The sequence below is a fragment of the Zeus faber genome (genome assembly GCF_960531495.2).
Source record: "Zeus faber genome assembly, chromosome: 16".
Classification (NCBI taxonomy): Eukaryota; Metazoa; Chordata; class Actinopteri; order Zeiformes; family Zeidae; genus Zeus; species Zeus faber.
In genome coordinates, this window is record NC_137202.1 from 30,703,932 (window position 1) to 30,730,385 (window position 26,454).

Here is a 26,454-nt window from a genome sequence, read left to right on the forward strand (position 1 = left end):
CAACAGTTCATGCATGGTTGCCAACTGGTTAGTGTCAGTGTTTGGAGAGTCAAATCAACTGCTGTTCAAGTAAAACATTTTTGATCAATTGTGACATATCTTTAGCGTTTTTATTCGACACGGCAACTAGAGTGGATTTATAGCCTCTGCCCCCCCCCCCCCCCCCAAAGAGGGGCTTACTTGGGAAACCAGTTGAGGCCGAGATGCTCTGTCTTAGAGTAGAGGATCCGCTCCTGTAGCTCATACAGCGGTCGCCACGGCAACTGCAAGTCGTCCCTGGAGAGGAGCTCTCGTTTTCTGATAGAACGATCATTTGGATTGGTTAGCAAGGCAGAATCAATTTAAATACAGCATCAGGATCTACGCAGGATTTAAACACAGCATCAGGATCTACGCAGGATTTAAATACAGCATCAGGATCTACGCAGGATTTAAACACAGCATCAGGATCTACGCAGGATTTAAATACAGCATCAGGATCTACGCAGGATTTAAATACAGCATCAGGATCTACGCAGGATTTAAATACAGCATCAGGATCTACGCAGGATTTAAATACAGCATCAGGATCTACGCAGGATTTAAACACAGCATCAGGATCTACGCAGGATTTAAATACAGCATCAGGATCTACGCAGGATTTAAACACAGCATCAGGATCTACGCAGGATTTAAATACAGCATCAGGATCTACGCAGGATTTAAACACAGCATCAGGATCTACGCAGGATTTAAACACAGCATCAGGATCTACGCAGGATTTAAATACAGCATCAGGATCTACGCAGGATTTAAACACAGCATCAGGATCTACGCAGGATTTAAACACAGCATCAGGATCTACGCAGGATTTAAACACAGCATCGGGATCTACGCAGGATTTAAACACAGCATCGGGATCTACGCAGGATTTAAACACAGCATCGGGATCTACGCTGGAGTTAAATACAGCATCAGGATCTACGCAGGATTTAAACACAGCATCAGGATCTACGCAGGATTTAAACACAGCATCAAGATCTACGCTGGATTTAAATACAGCATCAGGATCTACGCAGGATTTAAACACAGCATCAGGATCTACGCAGGATTTAAATACAGCATCAGGATCTACGCAGGATTTAAATACAGCATCAAGATCTACGCTGGATTTAAATACAGCATCAGGATCTACGCAGGATTTAAACACAGCATCAGGATCTACGCTGGATTTAAATACAGCATCAGGATCTACGCAGGATTTAAACACAGCATCAGGATCTACGCAGGATTTAAACACAGCATCAAGATCTACGCTGGATTTAAATACAGCATCAGGATCTACGCAGGATTTAAACACAGCATCAGGATCTACGCAGGATTTAAATACAGCATCAGGATCTACGCAGGATTTAAATACAGCATGAGGATCTACGCAGGATTTAAATACAGCATGAGGATATATGCAGGACTGAAATGAACAGTTGTCTTCATCATTAACTCATGCATCCATTCCTTCTGTCATCTGCATTCATTTAGACAATAAATTAAATGTAAAATAAGGTTATGTTAAAAAAAGGTCAGGGCTGGTACTAATCACGAACAATTATTTGGTTTACAATTAACTGTCACAAAAAGAATCGCAAATCGGAAACAAAGGCAGCCATACACATAACTGTGTAACACAGGACAGTTGACAATGACAAACTTTGCAGCCTTTGGTTTTCTTTTAGTCAGAAAGTCTTTTGTGTTGATGCTGATTCTTACTTGAGGAGGTTGATGAGGAGGCGGGACAGGCCCTGCATCATGCTGATCTCCAGCCTGGGGATGGTCACCAGCTCATACAGCAGTTTGATGAACAGCACGTGGTCCTCTTTGCTGAACTTCCTCCCGTACAGGCGCATGTACCTGAACAACATTGACAATAAGTAATTTAGTGAAAAACCTCAGCCAGGACGTGGCAGAACCAGACCAAACACACTGTCTGGAGCATTAAAACAAGGCATGAAATAACACACACTGCAGAGCAACAAAGGGTTTTATGATTAGACGGGTTCCTAAAAAGTTAGAAGCTAAGGTAAATAGAATGACAACTCGTAACTTTGCTCCTATAAAACGGTATTTTTGAGTAAAAGCCCAAACACCAACAAATAAACGTTGGTAAGAGCAGACTGGACCAAGCTGTAAAGAGTACTGAGGTTGATTAAATATTATTACAACATGGGAAGAACAAATACTGGCAATCTGATTTGTCCTCTAAGAAGGCAATGCTGTAAAACCACTGCCTTTATTTCCATAGCTGACAGGGATTCACTTTCAACGAATATAAGACAAAAGTCATTAAGGAGACAGGAGATAAAAAAAGGAATTAGATAAAATAAGGGATTAGGAACTGGAATAAATACAACCGGTACTTTTTACACAGAACTTCAGAAGGTACGTTTTGGACTTCTGAAGCCAGTACAAGGTGAGCTGGTTAATCTAGAAAAGGTAAGAATTGGGTTCGGTAGGTTTGGTGTCTGAGAATGTAAATGTGACACTGATGCAGAACTTGACTCGTTCATTTATGTTGGAATTAAGAACTCATAAGTACTACTGTAAGACTACTAAATTAGTTTTAAGGCATAATAACTGTAAAACTGAATGTAGGACATTTAAAAAAATTGCTGTGGAGGGAGCCTGGTATCCTGCCAGCGTTTGGGTCAGCATGCCACTGTTTTCCACTTCCTGATTAGAACCTAAATCGCTGCTTCACAGGGAATTAGCACAATTTGAATTAGACATTTCACTGCATATATGTATGGAAGTATGTATTAGATTTCTTAATTGTTCATTCTGTCCTACTGAACAATGTGGGTTTGGATCTATGTTTGGATGTTTAAGGGTCTCCCTTGCAAAAGATCCTGATGTCTATGGGACTTGACCTGTTTAAATAAAGGAAATCATCTTGATGAAGCCATCATTATTCTAAGATGGCGTGTTCAAATTAGCATCTTTAGAACCTGCTTGTACAGTTCTGTCTCAGGTTCTGTTCTATGCAAGACACATTTTAGTTACTTAATTCCTTTTATCACTTGTTTTACATAGTATAGGGCAAATACTTAATATATGTATTTAATGAACAGCATATGTACTAGTACAATTCCTGCATAAAAGTACTACTCACTGTACTAGTTAGCATTGTGCTTCTCCGTGATAATGCCTTTTTAAAGTGCGCATTATATTTCATTTCATCTCTTTTTGACTTGCACTGTTCTGTCACTTCTGCTGCTGTAAAACCTGAATTCCCTCACAGGTACAAATGAAATCATCCCTTATTGTTCCTGTCTGGATTTTAAAAATGACACGTAATTAATGTTTAAACTGCCTTTTCTTGGTTTGTCTTTTAAGTGTGTACATTGAAGCAGTTTCTAACTAGCTGAAAAGTTTTGCTTTCACTCTGGCTTTGAATGATCAATAAGTGAGCAATTAGAGGATCAATCAGACCAAAACACACACACACACACACACACACACCTGTGTGGAATAGTAAAGGTGTCAATACTTCATACGTGTATTTTAAGGTTATTTCAGTTTCTAAGACGGAAGTGAAATGTTTTATTGTTCTGTTGGACTGGACAATTCAAGGTTTAGGTCCGGACTCTTTCTCTAAGACTGTTTGAGGTTAAACCTATTTCTCTTGGACTGGATTGTTCAGAGTTTCGGTTCGGATCGCTCTCTGTTGGACTGGGCTGTTTTAGGTTCTGTGTGTGAAGCTCCAGGGGACTCTTCCTTACGTGGACAGCTTCCTGGTCCAGAACAGCGCTCCGGGCCACACCTCACGGAGCAGCACGGCTCGGCTGAGGTTCCCTTTGATTCTGCCCAGTATCTCGTTGGACTCTGCGTCCAGCTTGTCGGCGTAGGGCAGCAGCTTGTTGTACACGATGTCCTTCTGGGGCCTGAAGCCCAGCGCGCTCGGCGGGACTCTCTGCATGGTCCGAAGTCGGCTAGCTCCAAGGCTAATGCTAAGCTACCCGGCTAACGGAAAGGCTGGTCTCTCCAATAGCTAAAGTCACTTTTTGGCTTCTGCTAACGGCTAATATCCCCCATGTCACCGCAGCTGCGGTTAACGGATAAAAAGTTAAAAGGCTGTTCGAGGGCTCCGGCTCTCGGTGAGACTACAGTTAGCCTAGCCTGCTAGCTCCACAAAAACACCCCGTCATCCAGGTCGGACTGCTACTGTGTGCGAGGCGAGCCGCGACACGGCGGCCCCGACGTCACATCCGGTACGCGACAACTACACTGCCCCACATTATAAAAAATAAAATAAAAGAAAGAAGTCTCATATATATAAAAATAAAAAATAAAAATGTGAGTGAATGTGGAAAAGAAGAATCTTTAATTATCACACACACACACGCTTTGGCTGGTGCTGGTGAAATGGCTCCTCTGCGTTTAACCGTCCTGGCTTGTCCTTCCTCCGGCCGCAGCCAGGAGCAGTGGCATCTTTACTGACGTGAGGTGGACGAAACCCCATGTGAGCACAGGGAGAACATGCAAACTCCACACAGAAAGGCTCCTGTTTGGGAGATAACCCGGACGGGAATCGCACCCAGGACCTTCTTGCTGCGAGGCAGCAGTGCAATGCACCGTGCCACCAAAGTGCCACTATGTTAAACCAACGGATAAAAGAATAAATTAATGTGTAAATATGAAGAGGAATAAAAAAAAAAGTAAATATATACAGAAAAGATTGATATATCTGGAAATGAATATTGAAATATAAGTTGGTGTGATTCCGAATTTATTACTGCTTTATATTTTGCACATTTATTTATTTTTTTTATTTTCACATTTATTTGCAGACAGACGGACAGACAGACAGATATTCTGAGACTTTATCCATTTCCATATTTTACATTTGTGTTGATTTATTTGTTTCCATATACATTTCTTTATTTATTTTCATATATATTTTTACATTTATTTATTCATTTAACTTCGTTTATATTTCTCTCTTCATTTCAACTTGTTTTGCTCCGCCCACTAGGTCCAATCAGCGTTCATGATTGGTCATGTCGATGTGCTGCATCCACGGCAACTGGGAACTGGAAACTTCCGTCCTCTGTTTAATGAAGTCTATATTGTGCAGGGTTCACCGCTGGACGTTCCTCTGTTTAATGAAGTCTATATTGTGCAGGGTTCGCCGCTGGACGTTCCTCTGTTTAATGAAGTCTATATTGTGCAGGGTTCGCCGCTGGACGTTCCTCTGTTTAATGAAGTCTATATTGTGCAGGGTTCACCGCTGGACGTTCCTCTGTTTAATGAAGTCTATATTGTGCAGGGTTCACCGCTGGACGTTCCTCTGTTTAATGAAGTCTATAATCTGCAGGGTTCACCTCTGGACGTTCCTCTGTTTAATGAAGTCTATATTGTGCAGGGTTCGCCGCTGGACGTTCCTCTGTTTAATGAAGTCTATATTGTGCAGGGTTCGCCGCTGGACGTTCCTCTGTTTAATGAAGTCTATATTGTGCAGGGTTCACCGCTGGACGTTCCTCTGTTTAATGAAGTCTATAATCTGCAGGGTTCACCGCTGGACGTTCCTCTGTTTAATGAAGTCTATATTGTGCAGGGTTCACCGCTGGACGTTCCTCTGTTTAATGAAGTCTATATTGTGCAGGGTTCACCGCTGGACGTTCCTCTGTTTAATGAAGTCTATAATCTGCAGGGTTCACCGCTGGACGTTCCTCTGTTTAATGAAGTCTATAATCTGCAGGGTTCACCGCTGGACGTTCCTCTGTTTAATGAAGTCTATAATCTGCAGGGTTCACCGCTGGACGTTCCTCTGTTTAATGAAGTCTATATTGTGCAGGGTTCACCGCTGGACGTTCCTCTGTTTAATGAAGTCTATATTGTGCAGGGTTCACCGCTGGACGTTCCTCTGTTTAATGAAGTCTATAATCTGCAGGGTTCACCGCTGGACGTTCCTCTGTTTAATGAAGTCTATAATCTGCAGGGTTCACCGCTGGACGTTCCTCTGTTTAATGAAGTCTATATTGTGCAGGGTTCACCGCTGGACGTTCCTCTGTTTAATAAAGTCTATATTGTGCAGGGTTCACCGCTGGACGCTCCTCTGTTTAATGAAGTCTATATTGTGCAGGGTTCACCGCTGGACGCTCCTCTGTTTAATAAAGTCTATATTGTGAAGGGTTCGCCGCTGGACGTTCCTCTGTTTAATGAAGTCTATATTGTGCAGGGTTCACCGCTGGACGTTCCTCTGTTTAATGAAGTCTATAATCTGCAGGGTTCACCGCTGGACGTTCCTCTGTTTAATGAAGTCTATATTGTGCAGGGTTCGCCGCTGGACGTTCCTCTGTTTAATGAAGTCTATATTGTGCAGGGTTCACCGCTGGACGTTCCTCTGTTTAATGAAGTCTATATTGTGCAGGGTTCACCGCTGGACGTTCCTCTGTTTAATGAAGTCTATAATCTGCAGGGTTCACCGCTGGACGTTCCTCTGTTTAATAAAGTCTATATTGTGCAGGGTTCACCGCTGGACGTTCCTCTGTTTAATGAAGTCTATATTGTGCAGGGTTCGCCGCTGGACGTTCCTCTGTTTAATGAAGTCTATATTGTGCAGGGTTCGCCGCTGGACGTTCCTCTGTTTAATGAAGTCTATATTGTGCAGGGTTCACCGCTGGACGTTCCTCTGTTTAATGAAGTCTATATTGTGCAGGGTTCACCGCTGGACGTTCCTCTGTTTAATGAAGTCTATATTGTGCAGGGTTCACCGCTGGACGTTCCTCTGTTTAATGAAGTCTATATTGTGCAGGGTTCGCCGCTGGACGTTCCTCTGTTTAATGAAGTCTATATTGTGCAGGGTTCGCCGCTGGACGTTCCTCCGTTTAATGAAGTCTATATTGTGCAGGGTTCACCGCTGGACGTTCCTCCGTTTAATGAAGTCTATATTGTGCAGGGTTCGCCGCTGGACGTTCCTCTGTTTAATGAAGTCTATATTGTGCAGGGTTCGCCGCTGGACGTTCCTCTGTTTAATGAAGTCTATATTGTGCAGGGAACTGAATACATCCATCTGGGAGTGATGACTCACACCTAGTGGGCGGGACAAAACAAGTTGATTGACAGTTTGTGTTAGTCAGGAAAAGCAGAAATAAATGCAGGTAGTCCTTACTTAACGACCAAGTTATATATATGCATATATAATGTTTATACAGGTACTCCTCACTTAACCACGAGTTACATATATACATATATTATATTTATACAGGTACTCTTCACTTAACAACCGAGTTCCGTTCCTACAACCAGGTCGTTAAGTGAATTGGTCGATAAGCGAGGACCCGTGTTACTTCACGGTAAGGGGGCGTGGCTGGTATGTATAGTTTATATAGTAAATATAGTATATATAGTATAGTGTTATTTGACGGTAAGGGGGCGTGGTGATCGCTAGTGTAGTGAATACTGACAAACTGCGGGAACGAGACTGAGAACGGTGATGAGATGATATGTATATAGTGTATATAGTGCATAAAGTGTGTATATATATATATACGTGTATATTGTATAAAGTGAATATATTAAGGGTTTAGAATCTTTATTTGTCACATGACACACCGCACTAAGACACGTGCATATATACACGCACACACACACACACACGTGTTTTTTTTGGGGGTGCCAGTGAAATGGTTCCTCTGCATTGAACCATCCTGGCTTGTGCTTCCTCCGGGGGGCAGCCAGGAGCAGGGGGCAGCGTACGTGGACGCCCGGGGACCTGGTACCAAGTGTCCATCGCTGCTCACACCATGATGTGTGCATGTTTTTGGTGGAGGTCCTTACTGATGGTAGGTGGAGGAAACCCCAGGACCTTCTTGCTGTGAGGCAGCAGTGCAATGCACTGCGCCACCGTGCCACAGTGCCACTATGTATATAGTGTATATAGTATATATAGTGTATATATCTTATTGGTCCAAATCAAATCAGGGCGTTTTCTTCATGTTTTTGTTTGTGACGGAGGAGATCGGCGCACGGGCTTGTGAGCAGCATAAGAGCGGAACACTATCCCTCCTGCGCCCGAGAGGACTATTAACAACCATTTGAATAGATCCTCAGATATATGTATAATTGTGGCCTGCGTGCCAGACTGAAATGGACAATATACTTCAAGCAATGTTGGCGCACCACGGCCAGGGAGGCTCCACCTCCCTCCCTGAACCCTCACCCGTGGGAAGAAACCCCCACAGTATATAACTAGGTCGTTAAGTAAGGAGTACCTGTAGAGAAATGGAAATAAATAAATGTAAAAATGTATATGAAAACAAACTATGAAATGTATATGGAAATAAATAAAGTAAAGAATAAGTAAAGAAAAATATGGAACTATATTTGAAAATAAATGTAAAAATCAATATAGAAATGAATTAAAAATATGTGGAAAAAAAGCAGTAATACATTTCTGATTCACACCAATTTATAATGCAATATTCATTTCAAGATTTATCAATGTTTTTTGTATATATTTCCCTTTTTTTATTCCTCTTTATATTTCCACATTTATTTATTTATTCTTTTATTCGTTGATAACATTGTGGCACTTTCAGTAAAAGGTCTAAAAGAGGCTCCTGTGGAAATTCCACTTCAATTCACTGACGGTGACATTTCATTGACTGAGCCTCTGATTTACTAAATGGATTCAATGACTTCTTTGCCAATGTGGGGAGCACTATTGCCCCCCCCCCAAAAAAAAATGTTCATCGGGTTGGACGTCCGGTTATTTTTCTGCCTCGAGTGGATTTGAAGCCACTACGTCTAGAGAAGTGCTGGACAGCGTCAAGCTGAGCCGTGCAGGTCGTGATGAAATCAAGACGGAGCTTGAGGAGAAGTGGTTGTGCACCGAGTGAGCCACTGACTCACGTCCTCTCAGTCTGTCCAACAAAACACTGAGAGCAGCCAAGGTTAGTAGAGCTTTATTCAAGGATGGGAGCCTTGCCTTTCCACTCATTTGGACAGATTTCTATTTGACCTTGCGTCTACAAAGTTTTGGAAAAGCTAGTCTATGCAAGAGTGTTAAAACACCTGAAGTAAACAATATCCTGTGTAAACACCAAGATGGATTTCAACAAAATCACTCAACATGGGAATGGTAGCTCAGGCGGTAGAGCTGGTGGTCTAGTGATCCAAAGGTTGCTGGTTGGATCCCAGGCTCCTCCTGCTAGCATGCTGTAGTGTCCTTGAGCAAGACACTTAACCCCTAATTGCTCCTGATGGCTGCGTCCGTCAGCGTTTGAACAATTGTAAGTGGCTTTGGATAAAAGCGTCCGATCAATGATTAAATGTAATGTAAACATACAACATACATGGTTCTCTGACAACTAGGACAAAATATCTGCAGCTTTGGACAATAATATGTTCCCAATGGGTATTTTATATGCTTTTGATACAACTGATCAAAAAATTCTCATTTCCAAACTTCGGTGTTATGGCTTTCAGGGTGTTGTTATTAATTAGCTTTGTGACTACCTTAATAATAGTGGTCAATATGTATTTATAAACGGTTGAATTTCTAACAGAATTAAGCTATATTGTGGAGTGCCTCAAGGATCAATTCTTGGGCCACTGCTATTTCTCATCCGTATAAATGAGTTTGCTTGGATTTGTGGTTCTGCATTGACTGTTCTACTTGCTGATGATACCAATGCTAGAAAATAAGCAAATACAAGCAAACTTTGGTTCCTTGATCAGAGAAGCAAATGATATTGATATTCTACCATAAACTGCAAAGTGGTTCCAGATGAACAAACTTCTGTCTGTCAAAAATCCTAATTTTGTCTTTTTTAGAAATAGAAATAAAAGTTATCAAAAGGGAGATGCTAAATTGTTTGTTAATAATATTGAAATGAACCCATTGACTTCTGCAAAATGTTTGGGTGTATTAGACGATACATTACTAGTGTGTAAAAAAACATTGTCATTAGAAAAGTTTGTACGCTGGTCAATCAATCCTGTCTTCTAACGCTAATTTCTAGTTGAATGTATCCAAACACATCATACCGTCACAGGGTTTGGGCCAGTAGATATTCCCCTCCCCTTAAAAAAAAGATTTTAATCCGAAATTTTTTGTTAAGATTGGCATCTGTGTCAGATCGCCATGAACCGTTGGCTCCCCTGTTCCCCTGTGTATGTGGCGTCCCAAGACAGTACCTATTGTATAAGATAATTAATAACAGACGGTGCCAGGGGTCTCAAGAGAGAGAGAGAGCCCATTGTCAGGGGTCCCGTTGATAAGGGAGGTGAAATGTGAACGGTGACCTATGAAGGGGAATCAGATGGTCAACGTTGTCTCTGGTCAAGTTTAAAAGCACCTGCCTGAGTTTCATTCGACAGAGAATCCATCCGGCTCGGTTCTCTCCTGGACGTCCATGGAAAGTCTGGTATGATGCTGTTCTTCTGTAATAAAGCTATTATTTTACTCAAGTCAGAGTCAGCGGTCACTCCTTCTTCATCAACACATCAAATTCATCAAGAAACTACAAACGTGTCTCAAAGCACAGCTGACCAGAGAAGGACATTGATCTTCCCTGTTGTCACAACTCCTGGACAATACGTCATAAGATACAGAGGAGCATCGCTTTGGAACACCACTCCCCTCGCCGTCAAATCCTGTCCATCGCTGTCAGTAATTAAGTCGCAAATGAAAAAAGAGCTGTCAGTTAATGCAATGTGCAATGCCATGTTTTCAGTCAGTTCATTTGCTCAGTATGTGTGTTTATGTGTTGTGTTTACCTTTGTTTTATTTGTGTTATTTATTACTGTAGAAAGTTAAGTAGTCCCTCTTGTACATACATTTTAGTAATATATTCATGTAATACATAGGCTGTACTATAAATAAAGAAATATGTACTATCATGTGTAAACTCTTAGACAGGATACATCCCGTATGTATTCATATATTAATTGGTTCATAACTAATATGATATATCCTTCTCCCTTCTGCTGCTCTACGCTGTCTTTCAGTCTGGCAGGTGTTTTAACAGATGGAATGAAGGGACTTGAACGCAGCATCAGGCTGAGGACGGGGATCACCTGCACTGGAACATTCTCAACAATCCTTCCTTTTTCAAGATGTACATACTAAAACACAAGTACACATAAAGCACAAGTAGTGCACATAAAAACACAAGTAGTACATTTCGTTCCACAACCCCAGCTGAACATGTATTGGCAGCGTTCATGCAGTTGATGGTGTACTTCTCTTTACTTGTAAAACTCTGAATTGGGCTCCATTGTAACTCGCCCGGTGTTTTTATTGCAGTCGTGTTGCTAGGCAACCTGCTGCATCAGGGACACCCGCCCCCAAACGCCTGCAGCGCCACCCGGTGGCCGGAGCCGGGGGCGGTCATGAGCTACAGCAGCAGCTTCATCGTTCGTTTCACTCTCAGTGTGCACAATAAAAACCCTTCCCTCCGTTTTAATAACCGTGTTCAATTATCAAAGTGCTGCAATGAATGCATATCTTACCATCTGTGTTGACGTGGTTCGTTAAATGGTTTAATAATGACTTCTTGTTGTTTTCTCAATCCTCAATATCCTCTCTCCTTTTCTTTATTATATATCTGGTGTATCTGTCTATTCCTTGTATTTCTATTGTATATAATCAAGACACTTGTATTTGTATTGGTACATCACATTCCGTACACAAAGGCAATTATAAAATACATTGTCAAATAAAAGAATACAACCATAGAAATTCAACGGATGAAGCGTTGAGACAGACATAGGAATAGATCTAACTGTTTATTCTCTGTCACAAAAGTCCATATTTGATGGGCCGGGGCCAGTGACGTCATGCGCCTCTGACGTAATCACGCTCGTCATCGTAATTCCATCCAACCTCCAAACGCGTTGAGTGGGAGCAGGAGCTGCTCAGGAGGCGCTCCACCCAGTCCTCCACCCTGTTCTTTCTTCAGCTCTTCCAAAGAGATCTTTAACCCCCGATGCTCCAGCATGACGCTGCCCGAGCAGAGGAGCTTCTCCCCGGGTCTCCTCCTCTCCCAGCGGAGGAGCTTCTCCCCGGGTCTCCTTCTCTCCCAGCAGCAGGTCGCTCTCTGCTCCTCCCACTGTGCTCTTCCCTCTGGGGACCAGCATCTGCTGGTCTACAGCCTGGAGGACCGGGACCAGGAGGTACAGACCCGACCCACTACAGTGCATTCAGCCCAGTTCCTACTGGGTTCCTCACATGGTTCTGGGGTGTCTCTGTTGCAGCCCATGCCTCTGAGCGGCCACCGCGGACCCATCACTTCCCTGGTGTTCGGGTGGAGAGAAGGTCCAGTCCTGCTCTGCTCCGCCGCCCGGTTCTACGTCATAGTGTGGGACGTGGAACAGTGCCACAGGAGAACCAGGCGGGGTGAGGGAACCAGGTTGTACAACAGTAGTACAGAACAGAACAATAGCATTGCAGTGCCACAGTACCATAGTGATGCAGTAGTACCGTAGCACTTTACGTTCCCACACTGGGGTCTCAGTCCTGGTGTCACCGTGTACTTCATGGGATATTTGGGTATTTCGCAGCAGGCTCCATCTTGAATGCTCCCGTTCCCGCCACGTGCGTGTCCTTGGTTACTGTTGCTAGGGGCAACCACAGAAAGCAAACAAAGCAGAACTAGCAGAGGGTCATGGTACCGTTAGAAAAAAAACATGTTTTTAAATGAGTATTTACAGTTGGGATAATGCCGCCATGATACCCGGTGTTAAAGTACAATAGCAGAGGTCTAAAGTACTATGAAAAGAAACCACAACGTCTTCACGGAGAGACGTGCGTGTGATTATTAAGTACAACCAGACAGCGAGTGGATGACGCCATTTTTATTTATCAGCTGTATGCGGAAATAGGAAATTCAAAAATCCTTCCCTCTCTGTCCATTGAATCCATGAGAACATGACACAACATGTGTTTTCAGTCATAATTATCATATCTGTAATAAATGTTTTGGGTGATGGAGGCGCTGACGTGTTTCCGTCAAGCTGCTTGAAGTGACCCGTAGGAAGGTGTCGGTGCACAGCGTGTGCTCTCCAGGAAAACAACAACAACAACAACAACAACAAAGCTTCTGTTTTGAATGGACTTGTTCTGGGACTGAGTGAACAGGGAAGGTGGAGCGGACGTAGCTGGAGGATGGGGTATCACTCCCATGGACTGAATGTCACGTAAGATGCTTGGAAGTGTGAAACCTCCTCCTTCCTTCCTCCATCTTTGTACATTTTGTATATTTGAGCTATTTCTCGAGGCAGTTGAAAGGAAGTGATCCTGCAGAAATGGCGACCCGAGTCCATAGCAACCCATAGCAACCCATAGCAACCCATAGCAACCGTCAAACTTCACATTCCTTTTGGGTTCGTCGGTTTGAGTGCAGCCAATATGCTGCTCTTTCCAACCGTCATAAAATGATCAGAATCAGAATCTTGACATTTGTTCCAGAAGTTTCTTCTTTTGATTCCTCGTAGTGTGTACTTGTACTGACGGTGTATTTGTGTTGATCTGAAGCGCTCACTGCGCCGCAGCTGTGCCTGCCTCGGGGGAGCACAACAGCGTTTCCCGAACCGGGCTCCGCTGCCCAGGGCGCCTGGAAGGACCCGCAGAGAACATTATTTTCGATATACACTAGATTTGGACATTTCTCATGATGTTGTTTTACATGTTTTTGTGAAAAACAACACATACATACATATATATATTTACTTTAATTTCCAAAATATTTGTTTACGTGTGGTAAATTGAGCCAATGTTCATCTGAAACACTTTCTTCCTGTTTTGTCTCATTTCTGTTAATTTATTAAATATATATTTATTTTCGTTAATTTTGTTGATTTAGTTAATTTATTTAATTGAATTCATTTATTCAGTATATACTGTATACATACAGTATATACTGTGTATATATACAGTATATATACGCACTGTATAAATACAGTATATACAGTATATATTCAGTATAAATACAGTGTATATACACTGTATAAATACAGTATATATACTGTGTATACATATATAATATGTATGACAGAGTGCTTGTGTGCTTGCAGGCTGCATGGCTGCTGGCACGGTGCTGGCCTCCTCTCTGGGTGAAGTGGTCAATCTGTCTTTCTCTCCCTCTGATCAACGAGTGGCTGCGTGCTGTGGAACCACAGCTCATGTTCTCTGCTCAAAGGTGCGTCGGCTGGCCAGCTCAAAGCACGTGGTCGGAATTTGGTGCTGTTTCTCTTTTCCAAGACACAATTCAAAAGGCTTTTAAAGTGGTAATCCGTAAGGTTATTTTGTTAAGAAGTCCCAGAGTTCATATTTCATTTGTTAATTTATTTTGTTGGCACTTTTTGAGAAATGTGTGTGAGTGAAGTGCAGAGCGTCGTAGTTATCCCTCCGTCCACCAGAGGTCAGTGTGTGCTTGTGTCCTCCAGAGGGAGCAGCTGATCTGCTCGCTGAGCGGTCACCTGGCTCCGCTGACCGCCGCCCAGTTCTGCCCCTGGACCGAGCAGGTCCTGGTCACGCTGTCCGAGGACCGCACCTTCAAGGTGCTGTGCTGCCTGGAAAGCCTTGAAAGTACACGGTGTTATGCAGTAATACATGAGTAGTCACCCAGTGGTACAGCAGTAGGGAATAACATGATGAGTATTTATTGGAGTATCATGGTGGTACTCACTGAACACAACGGTCGTATGTTGACTTGTTAGCCTCTAAGACGGTGATTAGGATATGATGTCATAAGATAGAGCTTGGTTGGCTTGGTGCTTCCCGTTATTCAACGTGTCCTGTTCCTCCTTCAAGGTTTGGGATCTGACCACAGCATCCGTCTGCTTCCAGTCCTTTGTGTTGTCAGGTGAGATGTTGTCACTTTGTCTTGTTATATTCATCTTCATGCGTCTGGGAATCCATCTATTCTCAGTCTGGGCGTTATTAGAGACTTGTCTCGTGGCTTTGTACGAAAAGAACATTTCACTGCTTTGCAAACTCGCCCCTTTCTTAAAACCCGTCGGCAGCTTAAATACAAGGTTGTGAAGATAACGTTTGGGGATATTTCACAGTGTTATTTCTTTGATGTGACGGTGTCATTTCTCTGTGTGCCGGTGTTATTTCTCTGTGTGATGGTGTTATTTCTCTGTGTGATGGTGTTATTTCTCTGATGTGACGGTGTTATTTCTCTGTGTGATGGTGTTATTTCTCTGATGTGACGGTGTTATTTCTGTGTGATGGTGTTATTTCTCTGTGTGATGGTGTTATTTCTCTGTGTGCCGGTGTTATTTCTCTGTGTGATGGTGTTATTTCTCTGTGTGATGGTGTTATTTCTCTGTGTGACGGTGTTATTTCTCTGTGTGATGGTGTTATTTCTCTGTGTGATGGTGTTATTTCTCTGATGTGACGGTGTTATTTCTCTGTGTGATGGTGTTATTTCTCTGTGTGACGGTGTTATTTCTCTGTGTGATGGTGTTATTTCTCTGTGTGATGGTGTTATTTCTCTGATGTGACGGTGTTATTTCTCTGTGTGACGGTGTTATTTCTCTGTGTGATGGTGTTATTTCTCTGTGTGACGGTGTTATTTCTCTGTGTGACGGTGTTATTTCTCTGTGTGATGGTGTTATTTCTCTGTGTGATGGTGTTATTTCTCTGATGTGACGGTGTTATTTCTCTGTGTGATGGTGTTATTTCTCTTCTTCCAGCCTCTCCTTTGCTCTCTTGTGTTTTCCTGGAGAGCAGCAGACAGTTCATCACCGGCTCGGCTGACGGACAGGCGAGCGTAACACGTTACAACCGCTTCTGTGTGACGTGCTGAAGAGGTCCGGACATCCCATAATAACAACGTAAACCTTCTGGCTTCAGATCCGGTGCTTTACTTTCCCCGAAGACCTGCGCTGCCGCCTGGTGTCCACCATGGATGTGGACAAGATGCTGAAACGCCACCAGAGGCTCCGGGACAGAGAGTGTCCTGCAGGTCCTTCAAAATAAAAGTCCCATGCCACGCCCCCTCCTCCCCGCTGCTTTGGTCCTGATCAAAGCTCACGCTCTGTGTTCCCAGGGCGTGGTCAGGGGGAGGAGCCAGATCAGCACCGGGCGGAGCCCCAGAAGCCGGTCCTGACCATGTGGGGCCCCGACAGGAAGAGCCGGCACGTCCACTTCCTGTCACGTGTCCACAGCTTAGATCACAGTCCTTTTAGAAGCAACGTTTTAGGGATGCAAACACTTCTCCTATCCTCTCCTCCTCTCCTCTCCTCTCCTCTTCTCCTCCTCTCCTCCTCTCCTCTCCTCTCCTCCTCTCCTCTCCTCTCCTCTCCTCCTCTCCTCCTCTCCTCTCCTCTTCACCTCTCCTCCTCTCCTCCTCTCCTCCTCTCCTCTCCTCTCCTCCTCTCCTCCCCTCCTCTCCTCTCCTCTCCTCCTCTCCTCTCTTCTCCTCTCCTCCTATCCTCTCCTCTCCTCCTCTCCTCTCTTCTCCTCTCCTCCTCTCCTCTCCTCTCCTCCTCTCCTCTCTTCTCCTCTCCTCCTCTCCTCTCCTCCTCTCCTCTCCTCTCTTCTCCTCTCCTCCTCTCCTCTCCTCTCCTCTCCTCTCCTCCTCTCCTCCCCTCCTCTCCTCTCCTCTCCTCCTCTCCTCCTCCTCTCCTCCTCTCCTCCTCTCCTCCTCTCCCCCCCTCTTCCTCTCCTCCTCTCCTCCTCTCCTCTCCTCTCCTCTCCTCTCCTCTCCTCCTCTCCTCTCCTCTCCTCCTCTCCTCTCCTCTCCTCCTCTCCTCCTCTCCTCCTCTCCCCCCCTCTTCCTCTCCTCCTCTCCTCCTCTCCTCCTCTCCTCCTCTCCTCCTCTCCCCCCCTCTTCCTCTCCTCCTCTCCTCTCCTCTCCTCTCCTCTCCTCTCCTCTCCTCTCCTCTCCTCTCCTCTCCTCTCCTCTCCTCTCCTCTCCTCTCCTCCTCTCCTCCTCTCCTCCTCCTCTCCTCCTCTCCTCCTCTCCCCCCCTCTTCCTCTCCTCTCCTCTCTTCTCCTCTCCTCCTCTCCTCTCCCCTCCTCTCCTCCTCTCCTCTCCCCTCCTCCTCTCCTCTCCTCTCCTCCTCTCCTCTCCTCTCCTCCTCCTCTCCTCTCCTCTCTTCTCCTCTCCTCTCCTCTCTTCTCCTCTCCTCCTCTCCTCTCCTCTCCTCCTCCTCTCCTCTCCTCTCCTCCTCCTCTCCTCTCCTCTCTTCTCCTCTCCTCTCCTCTCTTCTCCTCTCCTCCTCTCCTCTCCTCTCCTCTCCTCTCCTCCTCTCCTCTCCTCTCTTCTCCTCTCCTCTCCTCTCTTCTCCTCTCTTCTCCTCTCTTCTCCTCCTCTCCTCCTCTCCTCTCCTCTCCTCCTCTCCTCCTCTCCTCTCCTCTCCTCTCCTCTCCTCTCCTCTCCTCTCCTCTCCTCTCCTCCTCCTCCTGCAGGCTCAGTGACTGGCTGTGGATTGGAAGCTCTGAGGGTCTGTACGTCCTGGATCTGAACTCCTCTGAGCTCCAGACTTTTTTCTGTTTCCAAGGTGAGATCTCTTCTCTCCTTCATTCATCCTTCTCTCCTTCATTCATCCTTCTCTCCTTCATTCATCCTTCTCTCCTTCATTCATCCTTCTCTCCTTCATTCATCCATCTCTCCTTTATTCTAACATGGTGCAGGGTTAGGTTTAGGGGTTAGGGTTAGGTTTAGGGGTTAGGTTTATGGGTTAGGGTTAAGTTAAGGGGTTAGGTTTATGGTTTAGGTTGAGTGGTTAGGTTTAGGGGTTAGGTTTATGGGTTAGGGTTAAGTTTAGGGGTTAGGTTTATAGTTTAGGTTGAGTGGTTAGGTTTAGGGGTTAGGTTTATGGGTTAGGGTTAAGTTTAGGGGTTAGGTTTATAGTTTAGGTTGAGTGGTTAGGTTTAGGGGTTAGGTTTATGGTTTAGGTTGAGTGGTTAGGGTTATGGGTTAGGTTGAGTGGTTAGGGTTAGGTTTAGGGGTTAGGTTCAGGGGTTAGGGTTAGAGGTTAGGTTCAGGGGTTAGGGGTTAGGTTTAGGGGTTAGGTTCAGGGGTTAGGTTTAGGGGTTATGTTCAGGGCTTAGGTTTAGGGGTTAGGGGTTAGATTTAGAGGTTAGGTTTAGGTGTTAGGGGTTAGGTTTAGGGGTTAGGTTGAGTGGTTAGGGTTAGGGGGTAGGTTTAGGGATTAGGTTCAGGGGTTAGGTTTAGGGGTTAGGGATATGGGTTAGGTTCAGGGGTTAGGTTCAGGGGTTAGGTTTAGGTTTAGGGTTAGGGTTAGGGTTAGGGTTAGGGTTAGGGTTAGGGTTAGGGTTAGGGTTAGGCCTAACCCTAACCCTAACCCTAACCCTAACCCTAACCCTAACCCTAACCCTAACCCTAACCCTAACCCTTTAATTCAGTCATTAACCCTAAATCCAAAGAGTCCAACGTGTGGACCTGAAGACAGCCATATTCTCTGAATATTTTCCAATTGTCGATGTCTTTGGTCTGCAGACTCCCCTGACCTGAGCGTCTCGGTGGCAGGGTCCTGGTGCGTCTCCACGGGCGGCGGCAGGGTGAGGAGCAGCTTGTTCATCTTTAGTCGTTATGAACTTGTTATCTTCGCGGCGGCAGGGTGAGGAGCAGCTTGTTCATCTTTAGTCGTTATGAACTTGTTATCTTCTCGTCAATGCACATTCACCATTCGTACTGAGAGTTTGTCATCATTTTTTATTGTGCAGCGTTATGACTCTTGCTGTTTAAATATGTGAGGACCTTACCCGTCGTTCCTGTGCTTCCAGCATCTCATGGTACTTACTCTACATGTCACGGTAGACAGACTTTGGTATTTTTATAACACTGCAATTAGCAGTTTATGGTTTGACAAACCTGGAATTATGTGAAATATAACATTTTTACAAGGTCTGATTGCGGTTTGAATCCTGAAGCAAGGTGAATTTTTCCTGTTGCAACAAAAAAATAAGTTGGGTGTCGGTGTGTGCTTCTCTGCTGCTTAGTGCTTTTTATTCTCATTCGTTTCCTCACAACCATTATACAGTGATTTTATTGCTTTTTAAATTTTTTTGGCCTTTCTGTAAATCTGCAACATGTGCAACTTTACTTCCTTTTGTTTGACAGATGCTGTGTTTGGTGAGCTGTCTGTTCAGTCCCAGGGTGGTTCTGTTGGAGGTCAGGGTTACTGGAGAAGACCTGGACCAGGCCTTGAGTCCAGGAGAAGGTCTGACCGTGATCCCTAGGTAACCCTCAGCTCTGTTCATAGATAAAGATAACAATCTAAAAGAGTCTTTTCTCTGTCCACATGCGTACACTTTACTCTCCTACGTGTAAAGTTGCTGCTTGTATGTAGAAATGAGCATGGGACACAGTGGCTGCAGGAACAGCTGGGCGTGGCAGACCGCCTGCTGACGTTTCCATTTCAAACATTCTGGCCTTCAGCTTTTCACGAGTCAGCGATATAGCGCCAGGAATGAGGAGGCTCATAATCCGTGGCTGTGGAAAAAGCTGCTTTCCTTCTTTCCAGTAAGGTTCCAGTAACTTTCCTCCCTGTCGTTCTCAGCTCTCCACCGCTGCTGGAATCTCCTCTGAACGCCGAGTTGAGGAAGAGGCAGACGAGGCGTCCCCAGAGGAAAGGTCAGCCTCCTCCACACTAAGAGTCTGGGTGTTCAAAGGACCCACCTCATACCGCTACGCCCGGCTGCAGCCGTCTGGCCTCCACCAGGGTTTAAAGAGGCCGTTGTTCCAGCCACTAAGAACCTCCTAATTATCTGTAAATACAGCGGGTGGAAAGATGGTTTCCTCTGCCTGGTGGGGGGGCATCACATGTGACTCCCTGCAGCTGCCAGTTGCTACGCTGGCTTCTAGTAACGTGAAGGCGAAGAACGCTACGGAAATAAATATCCTTCGGTTCCCAGACGTTCTGTGGAGCTGGGAGTTGCTGTTGCTGCCAGCTGCAGCTCCTTAGTGTATCATTATGTTGTGGTTGTCTTTGTGCTGAGGAAGGGCTGTGAAGATATGAAGACACAGGACTCCAAGGCCCAAAAAAGCACAAACATCCCAACAGCGCTTTATTGGGAGAAGGGGGGAGATTCCCGGGGGGAGATTCCTGGGGGGAGATTTCCGGGGGGAGATTCCCGGGGGGGGGGCTGGTCGTTGGGCTCCTGACGAAGCAATCATTTCAATTTTATCATCGCATTTACAATCATTTTATCATTGTTATTCGTTGCTGTAGATTGAATCAGCCGGTTTTCACGTGATAAACATGAGGTTATGACGGACATTGGTCTGGAACTCCCAAGGGAGAGGTGCAGACGCTCCCAGCAGCGAGGTGCTGACGCTCCCAGCAGCGAGGTCAAATCAAAAGGCTGTGCAACATGTAGTTTATGTCCTTTTATTAGTCTGAGCGGTACTGAACTTGGAGATTTTTACAATTTCAATTGAAAAGTATTTGAACTTATGAATTTTTTCAGATATCTTTGTGATTCGTGTCCAACCCATTACACACTGAAAAAGATTGTAGAGGTTGTACAATAGGTGTTCAAAGCTAAAAACCTAAAACTGTCAATTTTGTCCATTGTGGACCCAGACATGTGACCAAGTATTATCCAAGTCCCAAGTCACTTTTCCCCCAAGATACTTCACTCTTACAGTACGGTACCTACAGTATCTGCTCTTTATACAGGTATTAGTACCTGTCTAATAATGATGTTACTGACCAATCTAACCTGTTCAAAAAGTATCACAATTAATTGAATTTGTATTATAATTATTGATATTCAGTGAATAAAAGCTTAAAAGGTTATTTAGTTCTTAATTTCTTACAAATCAAATATATTTAGTTTGTTTGACGACTGTGCAAATTTTTAATTTATCTTTCATTTGACCATTTTATGGAGAATTGTTTTAAGATCGGGTCTAAAGGGGTAAGGTAAATTCCTGGAATGGCCCCTGCCAACCAGAACAACAACATCCCAGTGTGAGCGTCACACTGACACCTTGAACATTTTGATATTTTATACTTAATATAATATTTAAAGTGAAAACATAAAGCGAACACAAACAAGTCATTCAGTTGTGGAGTCGACTGGAGTCCAAGTCACAATGACTCCGCCCCCCTGGGCAGGTGGTGCTGGCCCTGGCCCCGGTACCTTCAGGGAGATCTGCACAAGGTGTGGGGGACCTGTGACCTGAGACCTTTGACCTGAGCCAGGGCCAAGAGCCGTTTTCTAAATGAGTTGTAGATGCAGTAATCATTTCCATTTGCAAGGTTTTCCTCAGGTTACATAACGATGAGATAGAGCGGCGCTGTGCGCTCTGTTTTATAGAGGCTTGGTCTCAGCTGCCAGTTCTTTCAGCCAAACGCCTCCTTGAGCTTTGATCCAGAAGATTCCTGAAGCATTGAACAGGAGTGAAACCAGCTGGAGCTGTAAGCATGTTTTATTTGAATCCCAGCTTGGTTTTATTATCTTCAATATTTAATCTCTGTTAGAGTTGCAATTAGTCCAGCACAGCTTACCCGCCCCTACATAAGATAAGATAAGATGATGATAATCATAAATAAAGCTGCAGGCGGCTGCTGCTGGGCCTTCTGATTCCTTTCAGGGACACGAACCATTTGATTCATTTCACTGAAAAGATTGGTTCCCCTTTCCCAATTTACGCTGATTCTCAGTGAGTCCTCACAGCAGACAAGTCCTTGCAGGAAGTCTGCTGGGGCAAAATTCAATTCAGTTATGGTCTGGGTATAGTCCACATATTACAAAACCACTGGCCATTGTTACATTTAATTTGTTTGTGCCTGACGCACATGAGACTTTGAACTTTGGTGACCAGACGTTTGTCCGGGACCGTCCTGTTTCGAGCTGCGTCCCGAGTCCCGACAGATATCCCTAAAACACTAAAATGTCCCAGTTTTCAACATTCACGACCAGATTGTTTTAAGCACAATTCAAATAATAAATATAGCTGCAGGCAGCAATACACGGGGTCCAGTGTAGTCGTCTGTGTTGGGATTTTACAGTTTCCCGGGTTCTCTGAAACACAACACAGTTTTCCGAGTTGACCTGGAAGGCAGCATGGGCTCCTCCCGTCTGTGGTCTCCTGGTTGCTGGTCTCATGGAGCAACCACTACGCTGTCTACACAGAGCAAGCCTCCTGTCTTAAAACAACCCTCCATGTTTGCCTGTAAAGCAGAACTTGTCATTGTTAGAACTCAGCGTGTTGTCTGTGGAAGTAGAGCTGCTCCCTCAGTAAAGGTGGCTGTTTGCTGCCACATTTATTGCTTTAGTTTTTTACTTCATTACTATTTTTTCAGTAAATTAAGTTTCCATGAAAAACCAAAAACGTTGTGGGATTTCTGTGAGTAATTACCATTGCACAGCTTCTATTTGTCCTCCCTGGATCTTGAACGCATCACTGAGTCGCACATTTCAGTGTTTTATAGGGACGCGCTGACGCCTTTTCTAAGGATTATTTTTTATTAGGTCTATTATATCTAACAGATCTACTGACATCTACAGGTAAGAAGCTGTATAAATATACATGTAAATCCATTGTTTGGTAACGTCTGAACACGACAGAGTGACCGAGTCCACACTGCACACTGGACACGGTCCAACTGGACATTCTCAATCACAACCTGTAGATTTATGGTAAAAAATATGATGACGTCATAAAGCATCTAACTTTAAATATCATTTATAGTAAATAATGATGATGTCATAAAGCGTCTTACTGTTAATATCATTTATAGTAAATAATATGATGCCGTCATGAAGTTTCTGACTGTAAATATAATTTATAGTAAATAATATGATGTCATAAAGCGTCTTACTGTAAATGTCATTTATAGTAAATAATATGATGACATCATAAAGCATCTAACTACATATCATTTAAAGTAAATAATATGATGACATCATAAAGTATCTAACTGTAAATATCATTTATCGTAAATAATATGATGACGTCATGAAGTGTCTGACTGTAAATATCATTTATAGTAAATATAATGATGTCATAAAGCATCTTACTGTAAATAACATTTATACTAAATAATATGATGACATCATAAAGTGTCTTACTGTAAATATAATTTATAGTGAATAATATGATGATGTCAAAACGTCTGACTGTAAATATCATTTATAGTAAATATGATGAGGTGTCATTTGTCATTTCATATTTTGATTAATTTTTCAAATAATAGTAAATATAGCTGCAGGAAATTACAAATTTCCGAGTTCTCATGGAACGGAGCATCAGTTAGTGCTGTCGCTCCTCTTTACATCAGCATTATGTCCAAAATGAGTTCAATTTTCAGAGTTTCCATTGAACGCAGCACCAGTTGACATAATGACACAGTGAGTCCTGGTGACGCAGAATTACTAATACAAGGATCCACTTGTGTGTTGTGACTTTACCCTAAAAATGAGAAGGTGTCTGTCTACTTCCTGTCAGGTCCCCGTCTACTTTCTGTCAGGTCCCCGTCTACTTCCTGTCAGGTCCCTGTCTACTTCCTGTCAGGTCCCTGTCTATTTCCTGTCAGGTCCCTGTCTACTTCCCGTCAGGTCCCTGTCTTCCCTGTCTACTTCCTGTCAGGTCTCTGTCTACTTCCTGCCAGGTCCCTGTCTACTTCCTGTCAGGTTCCCGTCTATTTCCTGTCAGGTCCCCGTCTACTTCCTGTCAGCTCCCCATCTACTTACCTGTCAACTCCCCATCTACTTCCTGTCAGGTCCCTGTTGACTTCCTGTCAGCTCCCTGTCTACTTCCTGTAAGGAAATCACTCCGTGTGGAAGTTCCCAAGAACAAGCTTCCATTCAAACAGGTTCAACACTGCACGTCCCTCACACACATTTCTTCCACTTTTTTAACATTTGGGACTAAAATTAAAGGGACACCATTGGGACCCGTTGCGCTGAAGCTGCAACCAACTCCATGTGTGAGGTCACAAACAGACAACTCCATGTGTGAGGTCACAAACAGACAACTGCATGTGTGAGGTCACAAACAGGGAAGATGTTTTGTTCTGTTTTCCACTCCTACACTTTGTGTTACGACTGGATCCAAAAATAACAACACGGGACCGGTTCCATCAACACCATGACTTTATATTTACTAACAGGGAAAAATAATCAAATATAAACCAACACCACGCCCACGTCAAGCAGGTAAGATGACACACACACACACACGATGTAAATGGACGTTCGTAGCCACAACCTGCACATTTATAATGAATTGGATGATGATGTCACAAAGCGTCTCACCCCACAAACTCATCTGGCTGCACCACCTGACCACAACTTTATAACCGTGGTGTGTGGGTGGTGCACGTTTGGCTACTTCTGGTCAAATTTTATCCTTTTTTCACTATTTTTTTGCTGCGAATATAGATGGATTTAGATGAAACTGAGACGTCCTGGTTCTAACGACACCTCAACCATGTCCGTAGCTGCAGTGGTTGTCCTGTTCCAGACACTTTTGCAAAAGAGAATAATAATAATAATAAAAATCATTTTGTTCACTGAAAAGATACGGTGAAAAAGAACAAGTCATTCGTAAGCGAAACAAGAGTCCAGGCAGCAAACAACAGTCCAGGCAGCAAACAACAGTCCAGGCAGCAAACAACAGTCCATGCAGTGAAACACGGGGTCCTGCATCGTCGTGTTAGGTTCAGTTTTCAGAGTTTCCTTTAAACGCAGAACCGGCTCAAGTTGCCCGTCTATGCCTGGAAAACTCAGGGCGCAAGTGGATGGATGGGAATGAGTTCCGAGAGATACGTTTGGACTTATATAACTTGTGATGTCACAAGCGTCGCACTCCTCAAACTAATCAGATCATCTAAACGTTCTTCTACTTCCGGAAAATTTGCAACACGTATTCCACTAGTTTCTGCTCCAAATGTTGATGGATAGCGATCAAAGTTGAGCAGACCAGCAGGGGGCGCTAGCAGCATCTTTCTTTGGTTTTAAGGCGCCTCACTGGTCTGGTCTCACTGGGATTCCTCTTCTCGGGACTTGGACAAGCTTTGTTTCATTATTTAGTGACTTTCGCCACCGGTTTGTCTCCTTGTTGTTTCATAACGGCTGCTGCTGCTCGTTCACCGCTCACTACTTGTGAAAACCACGCCCCTGCTTCCTGTCCCACAGACAGAGGAAGTTAATGCTGCAAACGGGAAATCTTTGGGAAATCTTTGGGAAATCTTTGGGAAATCTTTGGGAAATCTTTTCCTGGAAGGTGTGGAAGTGCTGCTCAGCGGGGGGTCCGAGCTGCGTCCAGCGGCCTGAGGCCTGGGCCCACACTGCGACTCCTAGGATCTATCCAAGCCAGACATTTAGTTCAACTCTCAATGCAGCGATCATTACGACATCTGGGGACGCACCGGCTCAAAGTTCTATATTTCTCAACTAGAGTGTTTCATGGCAGATTCGTATTTGTCATGAGATAATAAACAGGAGCATATGTTTTAGAATGAGAGAGGCTGTTTCTCAGGGTTTCTCTTTAACCTCAGATATCCAGATGAATACAAGACTTTCATTCATTTAAATGAAACTCTTCTAAACAAAGACGCTGGACAGCAGGACTCCTGGGACACAAAAGCTGCAAAAACGTCACAAATTTCTACTAAAACAAAATAATCAGATTCTTCTTCTACCTCCTGACTCCAGATCATCTCTTTTTAAAATCAATTTGTCAAGTAGAAAACCAAGTAGCACCGTCACATCTGTGAAACAAATGACTATCTCTCGGGCTTGAGAGATTCAGACGATGTGACGTCCTCTGGCTTTGCCTGCGTTGAACCGAAAAAGTGTTTTTTGGGAAGCTGCATCCGCTTCCAGGGCTGTGGAAAAACTGACCTCACTAGTCCAGTGAGCGGAGGACGCTGCACGCTCCTTCACACCCGTCAAATCACTCTTATCATCTCCGTTCATCACCCAAATGGTAGAAGTCGGTGTCCCCAGCTGCGTGTTATCTTTTTAAAGGGGATGGATGCTGAGCTCGGCAGACTGACTGACTTATCTTTTTAAAGGAGGTGTTAAAGACAAGCCCCTGGTGTTCCAGTCCTGCGTCAGGTCGTCAGGGTACAGCAGCTTCCCACAGTAGGTCTCACAACATCTTCAAGGTCACACTGACTTCCTTGTTTATTCACAATTTCACATCACATTGATTTTGTTTTTTTATGGTTTATTGTTTATTGTTGTTATTTTTATATTTGACCAGTTTTTCAGATTTAATTTTTATCACTTTATTATTATTGCCTATTCATTGTCTTTCTGTCTGCCCGTCTGTCTGTCTATTGACTGGTATGGCAGTTTCTCCCACCACGTGCCTCCAAGTGGTGCGTTCAGGGACCTCCAGCACAGAGGCACAGAAGCCAGGGGGTTGTAAACACCAGTTTGTTGTAGAGACTGGGCCAGCGGGAACAAGCCAGGAGCAGATAGACGTGTCATGACAGGGCTCCTCTCCTGAGTGAGTGTGGGGATGGGGGTTT

General features: G+C 44.1%; 2 protein-coding genes across 3 annotated transcripts in view; one reads left to right on the forward strand and one right to left on the reverse strand.

The window, feature by feature from the left end:
- The window catches only part of psme4a (proteasome activator subunit 4a), a 51,115-nt gene extending 46,945 nt beyond the window's left edge, over window positions 1-4,170 (reverse strand). For both annotated transcript variants that reach the window (XM_080016706.1, XM_080016705.1), the window contains exons 1-3: window positions 3,756-4,170; window positions 1,747-1,887; window positions 181-297 (exon numbers count right to left, since the gene is read on the reverse strand). In XM_080016706.1, coding sequence (XP_079872832.1) covers window positions 181-297; window positions 1,747-1,887; window positions 3,756-3,952 — 455 coding nt within the window. In that variant the 5' untranslated portion in view covers window positions 3,953-4,170. The remainder of the gene's footprint in view (window positions 1-180; window positions 298-1,746; window positions 1,888-3,755) is intronic.
- Window positions 4,171-11,979: 7,809 nt separating this feature from the next.
- Window positions 11,980-26,454, forward strand: part of wdr27 (WD repeat domain 27) — a gene marked incomplete at both ends in the record, with an annotated part of 72,111 nt that continues 57,636 nt past the window's right edge. The window contains 10 exons of the mRNA XM_080016502.1: window positions 11,980-12,156; window positions 12,238-12,339; window positions 14,428-14,541; window positions 14,795-14,846; window positions 15,685-15,790; window positions 17,405-17,496; window positions 18,459-18,520; window positions 19,083-19,201; window positions 19,522-19,595; window positions 25,993-26,062. Of these exons, the coding sequence (XP_079872628.1) occupies window positions 11,980-12,156; window positions 12,238-12,339; window positions 14,428-14,541; window positions 14,795-14,846; window positions 15,685-15,790; window positions 17,405-17,496; window positions 18,459-18,520; window positions 19,083-19,201; window positions 19,522-19,595; window positions 25,993-26,062 (968 nt within the window). The remainder of the gene's footprint in view (window positions 12,157-12,237; window positions 12,340-14,427; window positions 14,542-14,794; window positions 14,847-15,684; window positions 15,791-17,404; window positions 17,497-18,458; window positions 18,521-19,082; window positions 19,202-19,521; window positions 19,596-25,992; window positions 26,063-26,454) is intronic.